This window comes from Xenopus tropicalis, chromosome 6, assembly GCF_000004195.4.
Source record: "Xenopus tropicalis strain Nigerian chromosome 6, UCB_Xtro_10.0, whole genome shotgun sequence".
NCBI classification, from domain to species: domain Eukaryota; kingdom Metazoa; phylum Chordata; class Amphibia; order Anura; family Pipidae; genus Xenopus; species Xenopus tropicalis.
The window spans coordinates 125,158,612-125,171,730 of NC_030682.2; the positions used below are offsets into that span (position 1 = coordinate 125,158,612).

Here is a 13,119-nt window from a genome sequence, read left to right on the forward strand (position 1 = left end):
GCATGTATACTTTTATGTTTATTTGGGCATAGTTTTGGGAAAACCTAGGTGTGTCAGATGGGCTTATAATAAATTACAATGTCTAAATTTGTATGTGTTCTATAGATAGGAGTGAAGAGTACCAGACTGAATAGGTAGGAAATAGGACTGTGGCATATTTTTGTCAAAAGTGGTATCAGTTGTAGAAGCATTAGCATAGAATGGAGGGGCAGCATGGAAATTAGAAATGACTGAAAGTAATGTAAAAAGTATTCTAGACCAAATTAATTCTTAAATTAGCAGTACAGGTATGGGACCTGTATGTATGTATAACTTTATTTATAAAGTGCCACAAGGGTACGCAGCGCTGTACAGTCTTACAGAATAAAAAATTGCACACAGGGAGGACAAGTGATATAATAAATAAATACAATAAATATATATAAGTGCCATGTGGTATGAGACACAGTAGGAAGGAGGTCCCTGCCCCGTAGAGCTTACAATCTAAGTGGTTATCCAGAATGCTCAGGATCTGGGGTGTTCTGGATAAGGGATCTTTCCATACTGTGGATCTCCATACTTTGTCTGCTAAAAATCATTTAAACATTAAATAAACCCAATAGGATTGCTTTATCAAAAGGATGAATTACATCTTAGTTTGGATCAATTACAAGGTTATGTTTTTAACAGACAAAAAGGAAATTGTGTTTTTTTGTTTTTAAATTTGATTAATTGATTAAAATGTACATGGGAGATGGCCATCCTGTTCAGATCTTTCTGGATAACAGGTTTCCAGATAATGGATCCCATACCCGCATGCTCCTTTTAATAACCTATTTGGAACAAAACAACATAATTATTTATTAGATAGGATAAAGATATCTGCCTTCCCTGATTTTCACCATCAGTTTTCTTAACCTCTGCTACTAGAATCCTCAGCTATCAAAATCTTTATAACGTAATCTTATTAAGAGTAGGAATTATTTAAAGGAGAACTAAACCCTAAAAATGAATATGGGTAAAAATGGCATGTTTTATATACTGAACTTACTGCACCAGCCTAAAGTTTCAGCATCTCAATAGCAGCAATGATCCAAGACTTTCAAGTTGTCACAGGGGGGGTCACCATCTTGGAATGCCAGTGACACACACATGCTCAGTCTACTCTGGGAAGCTGTTGAGAAGCTAAGATTAGGGGTCATCATAAATTATCAAGAAGAAAATGAGGTTTGTCTGTCATATAAGCTGATGCTACAGGGCTGATTATTACATTCTAATGCTAATTGTGCTGGTTTCTCAGCTGTTGTGTAGTAATTATCTGTATTAATTACTAATCAGCCTTATATTGTGACAGTTATATTCTATATACAGTATATTGTGAGTCGGCTCCCAAGCTCAGTAACTGACAGCAGCAATGAGAATGTGCAGGGAGTCAGCAGAAAAGAAGATGGGGGGCTACTGGGGCAGCTTTGGGGGCACAGATCTTCTCTGCTAAAGTGGGTGCCTTGGGCTGGGACAGAAGCCCAAAACAAAATGTACAACATTTCTGCCCCTACTTTTTTAGTTAGGCTTTAGTTCTCCATTAAGGCAGTCTTGCATTTTTGAGATGAAGCTTTTGTTCATTCGTTTTTTTGAAAGTGGGCAGCCCCCTGCAAACCTTTATTTTCATTGGGCGTCACTCAGTAGTCAATTCATGGAACGAGCTGCAGTCAAATGATGCATCTGGGAAGCCTCAATCACATATGGCTACTGAGCAGTCCCACCTGCCACTCAGTGGCCACCCTGTAGTCCATTAAGGCCACTCTTTCTGTTTGTTTGCTTTTTACCAGTTATTGCTGTATTGTTACATCCGGCCCAGTAAGCTGCCTTAACAGAGAGAAGATCAAGCAATTTTAACCTGTTTACTCATGGGGAAAAATGAAGTATAATCATCAGTCTTTTCAAGGCCTGATTAATTCACTACAAGATACACATTGAACAATAATCAAGGCAATATACTGTAGTAAGAATTCTTAGTTGAAGATGAATAAGTAACAAATGCTCTTTTAATCCAATATTTAAACTTCAATCTAAATTGAAATGTAGCCTATGGATGAGATGTCTTCTCCATGCACCAATAATTTTGTACAAAACCTCATTTCATACAATATTCTGTGCATGTATGGTGGCTCTATGAGGCGACCGATATCACAAAAGGCTATGGATATTGGTCATCTCGTCATTCGGCCAGGTTTAAAGATTTTGGCGACCAAGCAAAATCTACGTTCAGGGCTGAATCAGCAAAAGGAGGTAGAATTTCTATTGTTTCCACCGATTCAGCCCTGAACGTCAGTGAAGGGTGGGAAGATCGAAATTACTACGTGTATGGCCACCTTAAGACTCCCTATGTCTGCCCATGTAATCCCATATTACGATACCATCATCATTATGCGCTGTGTGGAATAGGCCTTATCAGTAGAGATGTATACATTGCAGTGTATAGGTTAGTGTTTTTAAAAGAATAAACTTAGCTCTAAAACCAGCCAGTTGTGACCCTGGTCATGAGTAAATATGACAGCCTAAGTTAGTCTAAGTACTGCTAATCTACCATAAAAAGTGATGTATTGGTATTAACAGTTTTTATTTGGCTTTAAGTGTCCCTTCTCAGAGTATAAGTATAAGCAGAAGATCCTTACTGCTCTTTACATTCTATATATTCTAGATAACGGATGTCATCTCTTTGTAAATTTATTATGACATAGGCCATTGACATCTTGTCTTTCCTGCAGCTGCTCTCACCATTATTGTTTTTATCCTAACCTCAAAATTCACAATGTCAGTTGGTAGGTTAAAGTGTGTTAAGTGTGGTGTTTGGCAGAATCTCATTGCTCTGAACTCTAGTTAGGGAGCATTGTTTACCAGGCATGGGGGGCTTGTAAAACTATTTTTTTTAGATACATTTAGTCAGATTCTAATCTGCTTTCTTCATAGAATACCTGACAGCCTTTTCATAGCATTCGGTAAATGCAAATTAATGTATTTGGTTGGAAATGCCGTTTCTCAGGTGTGTCACTTGCCCAGGATAGAGGAAGACTTGAAGCCAAAATTGAAGTTCTTTCTACTGAGATTGAAAGTTTGAAAAAGCAGAATGAACGTGATACTGACACACTGAGAATAAAAACCAAAGTTGTGGATGATCAGACAGAGACTATAAGGAAACTGAAAGAGGTACTATTCCGATTTACTGTGCTCAGATCTCTTTTGTTATATATAGATGTGTAAAATTTTGCAAACCCCTAATGCACTGAATGGATTCTGTGTCTGCATTGCTGACAAAAAAAGCTTTTGAATCTGTACATATTTTATAGCTATAATTGCATTAAAAAAGAAAATTCTGACTAATGCTCTTTAAGACACTCTAAACAGCAGTTAGGACTGACAGCAACATGTCCCAGTAATTAATCCTGTCCCTACATAAGCAGAGAGCCACACCTTAACTCCAGTGCCACACAGGGCAGATCTTGGGCTGCACACAGCAGAATTCAGAGTGAAAACTGTGTGCGTATGTAGTTGTGTATGCAGTTTTGCGCTATTTGTGACTGCAGCCAGGCTGACACAATGGCTCCGGGTAGAGGCACAATCAAAAGCTTTTTTTGAGAGATTCCCAGCCTGCACTTATCCTCCCCGTGTGGCACTGGCCTAACCGCTGCAAAACTGCCTACAAGTAGCTGACGCTGAAAAAAAACTTAGTGTTCTATTTAACTCTGGGTTGTTTTGGCACAACATGCCCTTTAAATGGAGGAGTCACCCCAGCAGCCAAAAAACTATTGCCCTCTAAGGCTACAATATTATTGTTACTATTGCTTTTTATTACTTCTATTTCTATATAGGCCCTCCTGTATCCATATTCCAGTCTTTCTTTCAGACCACTGCAAAGTAAAACTGGACCCTAGCAACCAGATAGCTGCTGAACAAAAAGATAAATAATTCAAAAACTTGAAATAAAAAATGAAGACCAGTTGCAAATTATTTCAGAATAGCTTTGTGTATATTATACTAAAAGTTCATTTATGGGTGAAGGCACACAGAGCTACTAGTAGCAGCTAATTGTCATTGCTACAAAATAGAAAGTGCTGATCATTTTACTGATAATTGTCTCTGTGTGTTTAAGCAGAGGCAATTCTCAGTATTATCTATGGCAGGGTATCTTCTGGCATTCAGTAGCCGTGACAAGTAGCTACTAAGTAGCTCCGTGTGTCTCCACCCTAAGGGCTCTGGCACACGGGGAGATTAGTTGCCCGCGACAAAACTCCCTGTTCACGGGCGACTAATCTCCCTGAGTTGCCATCCCACCGGCGAAAATGTAAGTCGCCGGTGGGATGGAAAACGCGGCGGCGCGATTTCGGCAAATCGCCGAAGTTGCCTTGCGAGGCTTTTTCATCGATTTCCCGAAATCACGCCGCCGCGTGTGCCATCCCAGACTTACATTTTCGCCGGTGGGATGGCAGGTGATGGCAACTCGGGGAGATTAGTCGCCCGCGAACAGGGAGATTTGTCGCGGGCGACTAATCTCCCCGTGTGCCAGAGCCCTAAAGGTGAACAACCCCTTTAATGATATTTTGGAAACAACCCGTCAACAACTTTGGATTACTTTTTCCATATAATAAACTACACCTCAAACCAGGGATTTCCTTAACCCAGCATTACAATGAATTCTGAACTTGTTTGCCAGTGAATTTGTACCTGATTCATAGCTTGCATTCAGGGTCTGCAGGAGAGAGATGAGCGAATCAGAAAGCTGAGAGAGGAAAATATTCAGCTTGAAAAAACTCTTAGAGAACAAAGTGACGAACGGACAACACAACTGGAAGAGCTGAAAGAAAAGCTGGAAAGGCAGACAGAGAGAAAGGAGGAAGTCAAACAACTTCTAGAGGAAAAGGAATCTGAGCTGGAAGATGTAAAGAAAGCTTACAGGTGAATAAGCAGCCTCTAGAGCAGAGGTGTTAGCAATGCAGCTTGTGCTGTTTGATGTCAAATCTTTGCTCATTTCAAGCATTTGCTCTTTCTCTTCGAAGCGCAATGAATAAAAAGTGGCAAGATAAAGCAGAATTACTAAGTCAGCTTGAAACACAAGTCAGACAGATGAAAGAGAATTTTGATGCCAAGGAAAGGAAGCTGATTGAAGAGAGAGACAAAAGCCTTCAGTCTCAGAAGTAAGTAGAGAACTATTAGTTTTAGCACCACAACTACATAATGATGGTTGAAATAAGACATAAATCACTCATGTTTAACCTTTTGCTAATGATCACATTATTTATACACATTTGCCTTGGGGAAAGAGAGACTCCTCTCTGGTGCCAATGTTGCTAATCAGCTTATTTCTTTGGAACATTGTCCAGCCCAGTAGTGAATGTTATATAATAAGTAAGAACCATATGTCTAACTTTTCTTTAAAAGTCATTTACAGGTTTAACCTTTAGTTTTTTAGTGGGAGCCTTTGGATGAAAACCATATCCAACCCATATTTGCAGAGTTTTATTTCCTTGTGATTGGTTATATTTCTTCTTACAGTGTTTTTTTTTTTTTTTTTTTTTAAATATTACCCCTAGACTTGGGTGGATGCACTGAATAATAGACCCAGTATTCTAATGGCACTGCATGTGCATTGGGAGCTCCCCTGCAAAAATGTTGCTTAAAAAAAATATAAGGTACCCATGAGAAAAGAATTCCCATGTTTAGGGCTCACATAAATACTGGTTATAAAAAAAAAAAAAAAAAACCCACTTTATTTTAGAAAAAATAATTTAAAATACACTCTAAAATAAACGCACACAATGGCCAGACAAGGTGAGGGATAAAGTGCATTGTACCTGGGTACAAGGGGAATACCAAAGTTATAGGCCTGTAAAGGGGTTGTTCACATTTAGATTAACTTTTAGAGATTTATCAAAATATGAGCTTAATAGAAATAAACTCACCCACGTTCTATTCATTCTTATGGGATTTTTAGAAGCGTATTTATCAATGGGTGAAAGTTAGAACTCACCATTTGCTAAATACGCTTCTAAAAATCCCATAGGAATGAATAGAACATGGGTGAGTTTTTATCTATTAAAGCTCTAAACTCACATTTTGATAAATCTACCCCTTTGTTTAAATTTAGTTAGTTTGTTTTAAATTTAGCAGCTCTCCTTTTCGAATTTCAGCAGCTATCTGGTTGCTAGGGTACAAATTACCTTAGCAACCAGGCACTGATTTAAATAAGAGGCTGGATTATGAGATGAAGAGGCTTATAGTAGCAATAACAATTAAATTGTACCCTTATATAGAGCATTTGGTTTTTGGATGTTGGGGTCAGTGACTCCCCCTTTTAAAGCTGCGAGATTCAGAAGAAGAAAGCAAATAATTCAAAAACTATAAAGAAAAAAAAGATGTAAAAAGAAGACCAGTTAAAATGTTGCTTAGAATTAGCCATTCTGTAATATACTAAGGGGCAAATTTATCAAAATGTGAGTTTAGAGCTTAATAAATAAAAACTCATACATGTTCTATTTATTACTTTAAAGGAACCGTAACATCAAAAAAATTAAAGTTTTTTAATGTAATTAAAATATAATCTTCTGTTGCCCTGCACTGGTAAAAGTTGTGTGTTTGCTACTGCTATGTGCCTGTGCATTTTCTCCTTTGAATGGCTGCCCCCATGGCTACAAAGCTTTGTTTATATAAACTTTCTGGGGCAAATACACCAGTTGCACCAGTGCAGGGCAGCAGTACATTATATTCTAATTACTTTTATACACTTTCATTTTTTGGTGTTACTGATCCTTTAAGAAGTATATTTATCAACTTTCTAAGGCAAAGTGACATCACTTTCATACATTCAGGTGGTGATAGTCAGATCTTGTCTCTATATCCCATAGATTGTCATTCCTTCTCTGTGATATCACATTGTGAAAATGGGATATTTTTTTCCTTCTGTCAAACAATGAAACCATGAATGTGGGAAGCCGGAAGTTGGAACCATATATGGAGCCGCGTGTTCTCTATTTTGTCGAATTCCCCCAGATTTCTGCTAGGACACCAGTTAATGTTATTTGTTCTTGCCTTGTCTCAGGGTGACCACGGAGAAGCTTCGGTCTGTGGACGATGCATTTCGAAGGCAACTGGAATCTGTTCTTTCTGCCCACCAGGCTGAGCTGATCAAGCTGGCAAGTGACAAGCAAAAAGAAATTGAAGCAGCAAATGAAAGAGTAAGCGGTGCGCTCTGCAATGTCCTGTCTGAAAGTAAATCATTTGTACAAATCAGGCACCATTATCTCTTACAGAGAAACCTAGAGTCTGTTTTCTAGGAACAGCCAAATGATGTTGGGAAGCCATTAAAGGGGTTGTTCAATTGGTGTCTTCTATGTTTTATAGTATGTATTTTCCTTCCTCTTCTGCCTTTTTACAGCTGTTGAACATAAAACTAAATCATTCAGAAACCACAAAAAATCAAGGCCAGTTGCAAATCATCTCAGAATATCACTGTGTATATCACGTGTCAAACACAAGGCCCGTGGGCCAAATCCAGCCCAGCTCTGTTTTATGTGGCCCGTGGTGACTGCATGACCATTCAGCTGGCCAAATGCCTGACTGCGATGCTCCAAGTGGCCATTTTTACCTTCTGCCCCGCAGGGTGCTTATTACGTAATTTCGCACCCTGCAGGGCAGAATGTAAAAGCAGCCCCTTGGAGCGGCGCAGTCAGGCAATTGGTCAGGCACAGTCACCACGGGCCACATAATAACCCTCTGCTCATCTGGGACCTAGGTTGGCCAGGCTCTCATGCAGTCCTGTCCATTTTGCTTTGTGCTTGTTGTTATTTTCAGGACATGATTAATGCACGAGGATGCTGTGTGATATGGTGTCTTAGAGTAAGGAAGAATCTATCCTTTTTTTAAGTATCTCAATAAAAAAAATTTGGCCCACAACTTAGCCTGTGTTTTAGATTTTGGCCCCCTTATATAATTGAGTTTGACACCCCTGGTGTACATCATACTAAAAGTTAATATAACAGTGAACTGCCCACTAACAATTCACTTTCAATGTGCCTAGATATTATTGGTTATATGTGCTGAAAAATGTATCCCTACCTCTCCCGTCCCCTTCATAAAAGCATTACATACAGTATTGCTGTAGTCACTATGGGTGATTCACATTGTGTGTCATGCCCTCCCACTACATTCTCTAATTTCTCTTGGTATATCTCAGTCATCCTATGAGTAATAGAAGAGAATATGAGATAACAGATATCATTTGTGAATAAAAGAATGCCAGTGTTACAAAGCAAGGTATGCAGGGAAATGTGGTGAGAAAGAAAGCAGAGAGGGTGTGCAAGGGCAAACTACTCAAGAACATAAAGAGAAATCTAAATGTTTTTAAAAGGTGTTTAGAGCATTTGATACATTAAAAAAACACAAAACATGTCATGGTGCTTATTACACAAGCAACTAATTAGCAATTAGTTATCAAAGTTTAGAAAATGAAAACAAGAACCTGACTGGTTGCTATTCATTGCACTTGTGCAATTTAGCACCTACAGTCTGCCACTAAGTCTGCCCAGGAGCAGTAACCCATAGCAACCAATCAGCAGGTAGCATTTACTGGTATTATTGGTTTGTATGAGTTAGTGCTCCTGGACAACTTGCCTTTTAATACATGGGGTTAACCCATTAAAATAAGCTTTTCATGTTAAATGTTGCCTTATATTTATATGCAGCTAAATGCACCAAAGCACTGGCCGTACAGTCTAAAATTTTGCATAACTCGAAGATAATGTTCAGCATAAATATAGTTTTGTTTGAGATGCCTGTTGGGGCAGGCTATGAATTTTCATTACTTAGGGCTCCACTGGGTGCGCTTTAGACATCAGCTAAAAGGTGGCTGCAGACAGCAGAGCATTAAATGAACAGGATTTTTTTTTTTAAGGACAAGATTTTTACAGATACAAGACACATGCCAATTCATATGGATCCAATTTATATTTTGATTTTGCTTGCCCTTTAACAAAGCCTGACATTTTGGTTATTTCTTTTTCTTTATAGGTTTACCAAGTTGAAGAAGAAATGCGGCAGCTTTTGAAAGAAACTGCTAACAGTAAAAAAATCATGGAGGCAAAAATAAAACGTCTTACCGGCGCTTTCAGTGACATCCAAAAGGAATTTTAATGTTTTGGGTGTTTTTACTTTTGAAAACAAATAAGGGGCAATAATTTATTCCTAGAATATTATGTATATAGCTGTACATTGCTTGTCTGCTGCTAATATACATGTATATAAAATACAAATTTTGTGCCATAAATGTTACTACGGATGTTTTCAAAGAACATAATTTGTAATAATTACTAAGTTGTCATGGTTGTCTGATACCATCTGCTTTTAAACAAATAAGTGGGTACGTTAAATAGTTGCTTTAAATCAATAATAAATTCCTTTAAAGCTGGCCCCCAATTTTGAGAGTAGCAGCCAAATGAGTTCGATAAAGACAAATAATTCAGAAACCATAAAAAAGACTAAATCCAAAGCTGCTTTGGTTACATCTATATGAAGACAGTAACATTTAATTTAAGGAGAAGGAAAGGTAAAAACTAAGCTTTATCAGAAAGGTCTATGTAAATACAGCCATAAGCACTCACAGAAACACTGCACTGACTTCTCTGTCAAAAGATTTCTTGTGTCTGTAATTAATGTGCCACAGACACGCAGCTTTCTCTTTCTCCCCTCTCCTGCTCCCCCCTCCCTCAAGAAAGCTAAGAACTTCCCCCCTTAGGAACGTGGATCTGAGCCAATCCGCAGGAAGCTGACTCATAGTCTTACTAACTGAGCATGTTCACTTGGTCTCAGTCTCGGTGCAGGAGCGAGGCATTATGGGAACTTTCTTTACACAGCTCAGCGTTTTTTATTCCTGTTTGGCTTCTGATCATCTGAACAGGTGAAATATGGGGAGACTTAAGGGTACTATTGAGACAACTGAAGGTATGCCTGCAGCTTGAGATTAACTCTTTATTAGCCTTTTAGTGGCCCCCTCAGCTCTCTGAATGAGAGGCCATGTATTGCACACTGAGCAGTTATTGTGGCTAAAACTGTCGATACACAGAAAGATGAGTTGAGCCGAATGGGGCTGATGTGTTCTTATGGCCACCGGGCAAATGTTCAGATAAAGGCTTAATATTATCCCATCCGACCATTGTGTGAGCATCCTATACACACTGCCAGCTCTGAGAGTTTTCCCAGCATCATGACTGTGACTTTTTCCACTGCAACAACTTGGCAGTATTTATGGCAAATTTTCTTCAGATTGAATAACTACCTGGTTTGGGGGCACTGAGAGCAACAATCCAAGGGGTTGGGGAGCAACATGTTGCCTCTGAGCCACTGGTTGGGGATCACTGCATTAGAGCAATGCTGTGTACTCTTGCCTGCCGACTGTGCTGCGTGTCTCCAGGAGTAGCCTAGAAGGGGGGCTATGCCTAGGGGCCTCACATTATTATTAGTATTATTAAAATATATTTATAAAGAGCCAACATATTCTGCAGCGCTGTATAGTAAGTGGGTTTATACATTGGACATATATTATTACAAACAAATATAACGTATACATCAGGTGATGAGAACATCTCATTAATCCACCACTGGTTTCAAGTTCAATGATACAATGAGAAGAAATGCCAGTAGGGTTGTGGCCAGGCTGTTACTAGCCAGTCACTAATACCAATAACAGTGGGTAACAGCAAGGTGCAACCCCGTCAGAAACCTGCCTGCCCGCAGCATCCGTGGCACAAACTGCCACCCCTCTGTACAGATGGGCCTGCAGCATCACTCATCCCCCACCCAGGGCCTGAAGCACCACTCATCCCCCACCCAGGGCCTGCAGCCAGTGTCGGACTGGCCCACCAGGAAAACTCCAGGTAGGCCCTCTTGCTTCTAACTATTTAGCCTATTTTATGGTCATTCCCTATTTCTGTATGGGAACAACAAAGCTTGATAGATGGAAGAATAGAGTATAGTATGTAGAGACTAGGAGAATAAAGAGTTTGAGGGAGGAGAGGAGAAATTAAATTTCTGAGAGTGGGCCTATGGTCCAGGGTTTTCTGGTGGGCCCCTGGCATCTCAGTCCGACACTGCCTGCAGCCCCACTCATCCCCCACCCAGGGCCTGCAGCCCCACTCATCCCCCACCCAGGGCCTGAGCTCTGCAATCCATTCCTGTTACTCGGGGTGAAGGGGTGATGCCCTGGATTCCCACAGCTGCGGAATCTTCTAACAACAGGGGAGGAGCAAATGTTTTGGGGGCGTGGCTTTTTGTTCTTTTATGTATGTATAACTTTATTTATAAAGCGCCACAAGGGTACGCAGCGCTGTACAGCCTTACAGAATACAAAATTACACACAGGGAGGACAAGTGATATAATAAATAAATACAATAAATACATATAAGTGCCATGTGGTATGAGACACAGTAGGAAGGAGGTCCCTGCCCTGTAGAGCTTACAATCTGAGTGGTTGGGTAACATACAGGCACAAACTGGAAGGTAAGAGTATCAGGTATGGGCATTTACCCTTAAGCGCAGGACTGGGCAAAATAATGTCTTAGTGCTCCAGAAGGTAACAGCTGAGCTTTTTCTTAAAGAGAGTGGGTGAGTTTTCCCTACGGAGGGATTCAGGGATAGAGTTCCAGAGGTAAGGAGCAGCGAGATAGAAAGGTTTAAGATGAGAGAGCGCAGTGGGTGTGGATGGTGTAAAGAGACGGAGGCTCTGAGAGGAGCGGAGGAGACGACCAGGAACATGCAGAGAGACCAGTGAGGAAATGTAGTGAGGAGCAGAGAGACCAGTGAAGAAATGTAGTGAGGAGCAGAGAGACCAGTGAAGAAATGTAGTGAGGAGCAGAGAGACCAGTGAAGAAATGTAGTGAGGAGCAGAGAGACCAGTGAAGAAATGTAGTGAGGAGCAGAGAGACCAGTGAGGAAATGTAGTGAGGAGCAGGGAGACCAGTGAGGAAATGTAGTGAGGAGCAGGGAGACCAGTGAGGAAATGTAGTGAGGAGCAGGGAGACCAGTGAAGAAATGTAGTGAGGAGCAGAGAGACCAGTGAGGAAATGTAGTGAGGAGCAGGGAGACCAGTGAGGAAATGTAGTGAGGAGCAGGGAGACCAGTGAAGAAATGTAGTGAGGAGCAGGGAGACCAGTGAAGAAATGTAGTGAGGAGCAGAGAGACCAGTGAGGAAATGTAGTGAGGAGCAGGGAGACCAGTGAGGAAATGTAGTGAGGAGCAGGGAGACCAGTGAAGAAATGTAGTGAGGAGCAGGGAGACCAGTGAGGAAATGTAGTGAGGAGCAGGGAGACCAGTGAGGAAATGTAGTGAGGAGCAGGGAGACCAGTGAGGAAATGTAGTGAGGAGCAGGGAGACCAGTGAGGAAATGTAGTGAGGAGCAGAGAGACCAGTGAAGAAATGTAGTGAGGAGCAGAGAGACCAGTGAAGAAATGTAGTGAGGAGCAGAGAGACCAGTGAGGAAATGTAGTGAGGAGCAGAGGAGTGAAGGGCTTTGAATGTCAGCAGTAGGATTTTGTTTCTCGAAACATTTGTTTTTATTGGACGTAAAACAATCAGTTATTATATGGTCATCACTAATAATAGCATGTATTTCACCAATAAATGAGTATTACAATTCCCAAATAATGAGCAAGCTATTTATCCTCTAACAAAGAGCTCTCTACCCTCCTACCGATCTCTTCCTCCCTAAGAGCCACACATGTGCTGCACTGTTTTCCTCTCTCCAAGCCAATCCCAGGCTCTTCCCCGCCTCCTGCTCAGCCCTCCTGCCTTTTAACCATAGAGATGAGAGGGGGACGCGCCTACTTTGCAATACAGCGTGTACCTCGGCAGGCTCTATTAATCCACAGGCCAGGACAAATATTGAAAATATCAGTTAAAGAAAATAAAAATCATCCGCACGAAGAGAATCCGTGTTTGACACAAAGGAATTGTAATACTGATTCCGTGCCAGTATCCAATATGGCCGCCCCGTCACTGTTCTTCCGGATTGTTGCGAAGCCCCGCCTCTTTAAATGTCACTCCGAGCGTTCAAAAACTTTTCCTGGAGTGTGTGGTTTCTAGGCAACTGCGGGTAC

General features: G+C 40.7%; 1 protein-coding gene across 2 annotated transcripts in view; it reads left to right on the plus strand.

The window, feature by feature from the left end:
- lrrcc1 (leucine rich repeat and coiled-coil centrosomal protein 1) overlaps positions 1-9,444 on the plus strand; it is an 80,638-nt gene extending 71,194 nt beyond the window's left edge. The window contains exons 15-19 of one of the 2 annotated variants that reach the window (XM_031903468.1): positions 3,023-3,186; positions 4,724-4,932; positions 5,034-5,171; positions 7,073-7,208; positions 9,040-9,444. In XM_031903468.1, the coding sequence (XP_031759328.1) occupies positions 3,023-3,186; positions 4,724-4,932; positions 5,034-5,171; positions 7,073-7,208; positions 9,040-9,162 (770 nt within the window). In that variant the 3' untranslated portion in view covers positions 9,163-9,444. 2 annotated transcript variants of the gene reach the window in all.
- The last annotated feature ends 3,675 nt before the right edge of the window (positions 9,445-13,119 follow it).